Raw genomic sequence first — 2098 nt, forward strand, 5'->3', positions numbered from 1 at the left:
CTAAGGGAACCTATGGAAATATGAGACTAGTATATTTGGATAAGCTTTGTATAACCATGAGAAGATCCAAATATAGAAAGTGTACAAGTCTTGGACGACAAACGTGGTCTTCCATACCTGTTTTCCATAGCACCTAGTTGTTCAAGTCAAGTCAGTAGCCTTTATATATTTTTCTCGGTTCAACTGTCGCGGGTGAGCAACGGCATGAGATTTGTTTAGAACTAATTATCTATGCAGAGGACAAAGTCTTTGTTGACAGATGAATTAAATATAGGAGAAAGAAAATGATTTGAGTCTCTGTAGAAGACCAGTGCAAGCCGGCAGTAGTTTTATAACAATATGAGAATTACAAGGAACTTGTGTTCACGGCAAGTTGTGTCGGTTTTATACTATGTCTTGTTTTATATTGACAATTTGTGTTAGTCTTTTGATCTTACAGCCCTCTTCCCCATGAAACCTTCATTTCATGATTTGCACATTCAGAGAACATGGGATTTTCATGAAACGCTTGTTCTTTCACTTTTGATGTGGATTATAATTCTAAACACTGTGTTTCTCAGTTTCCCATGGTGGATAGGTTACCTTTTTGTAACACCCATTTGGATCAAAAGTTGAAAGAAAATCTACATCTTCATAGATCAGTTTTTGATCCCCTAGGTGAAGAAATTCTTGTATTGTACATAGATTTGAGAGTACTTTTGAATGAACCCACAAGATAATTGATCTGATCAGTTATTAGGGTTTTCAGCCTTGGGTGATTAGATTCTAAGGCACTGAAGCTTGTCGAGATTTGATAGGACTGGGAATTGTTGTTTTAGGGTTTCTGAATGTTGTGGAGGTTATGTTATGGCTGGAAACCTGACAATGATGTGGAGTAGAGAAGAACAAGCTTTTGCTGAGGACACTGATGGAAGTAGTACTTGGCCCCCTCGATCTTACACATGTTCCTTTTGCAGAAAGATTTTTAGGTCAGCACAAGCTCTTGGAGGTCACATGAATGTCCATAGGAGGGATCGAGCACGGCTTCGTCAAGGTATTCCTATTGATGTTGATAATAATAATAATAATTCTTATCCCCATGATAGCACTTTTCCTTTTGATCCTCCTCCCCGTGAGCTTTATTATGTCTATCAACCCCAATCTGCAGATTTTCTATATAATTCAAATGATGTTCCTTCTGAGAAATCCTCATTTATGTTGAGGGACCCTCAATTAAGATATGCATGTTCTAATCCTTCTCCTCCTGTTGTATTACCATGTAACCCTATAAGTCCCATGTCTATTGGTGCCATTAAAGAGGATTGTGCTATATCTAAATTTTCTTCATGTATTCCTACACCCTCTACTCTTCTTTCAATGTCCCCCTACAGTTGTAGCAACACCCATTCTTCTTCTTCCTGTGAGACTGTACAAGACCCAATTTCCACTTTTTCCAAAGAGCTATCAGAGGTTAAAGAGACACGGCTTCTTTTCAAGGATGAGATGTATAAAGTTGGTACATCATATGAGAATGTATTCGGTAACAAGAGAATTAGATGCAGCCAAAGTGGGAGTTCGGAGATAGAAGATTTGGATCTTGAATTGAGGCTAGGAGAAAGGCCTGCCACTGATAAGTAATGCCTATTTTCTCAGATTATTTTGTGTATTATGAGGTTTTTTTTGGGTGAGTTGTATTTATTGCTCATAGTAGAGCTTATGTCACTTTTGGTTTCAAGATATTGAAGCTCTCTTATTTATTTATTTGTCTATAGTACTTTCATAATGTATTCCACCATTGCAAAGAAAAATAATTGTGGAAAGTTTGTCTAATCTTTAGCTCAATCCTATTGCTTTCATCAATCTTGCAGATTCTGATTAATTCCAAGACTATATTAGAGTAAAATCTAAGCCTGGTCTATATTAATGCCAAAGTTGAAATGATCTTGTACAAATTTAATCGAGTTTTGAATGATAAGAATTCAATTGCAATGATAAACAGTTATTCCCAAATAAGCTCTTCAGATTATGTGCACTGGCAGACAAAGCTGACCAATAAGTGAGTTGTCCTTATGCTCCGAAATTGTGCTTTTCTGAAGGTGAATTCAATTTCATCATTTTT

General features: G+C 36.6%; 1 protein-coding gene across 1 annotated transcript; it reads left to right on the forward strand.

Moving 5' to 3' along the window:
• The first annotated feature begins 846 nt into the window (after positions 1-846).
• Positions 847-1617, forward strand: LOC149544218 (uncharacterized). Its single transcript, XM_089795932.1, has one exon. The coding sequence runs from the start codon at positions 847-849 to the stop codon at positions 1615-1617; it is 771 nt and encodes a 256-aa protein (XP_089652058.1).
• The last annotated feature ends 481 nt before the right edge of the window (positions 1618-2098 follow it).

The sequence above is a fragment of the Cupressus sempervirens genome, chromosome 8 (assembly GCF_028749045.1).
Source record: "Cupressus sempervirens isolate cs-2001-9-10 chromosome 8, ASM2874904v1, whole genome shotgun sequence".
In the NCBI taxonomy this organism is placed as follows: Eukaryota; Viridiplantae; Streptophyta; class Pinopsida; order Cupressales; family Cupressaceae; genus Cupressus; species Cupressus sempervirens.

Excerpts from the sequence above, each read along its gene's own strand:
- LOC149544218 (XM_089795932.1), top strand. The coding sequence starts at position 847 with ATGGCTGGAAACCTGACAATGATGTGGAGTAGAGAAGAACAAGCTTTT.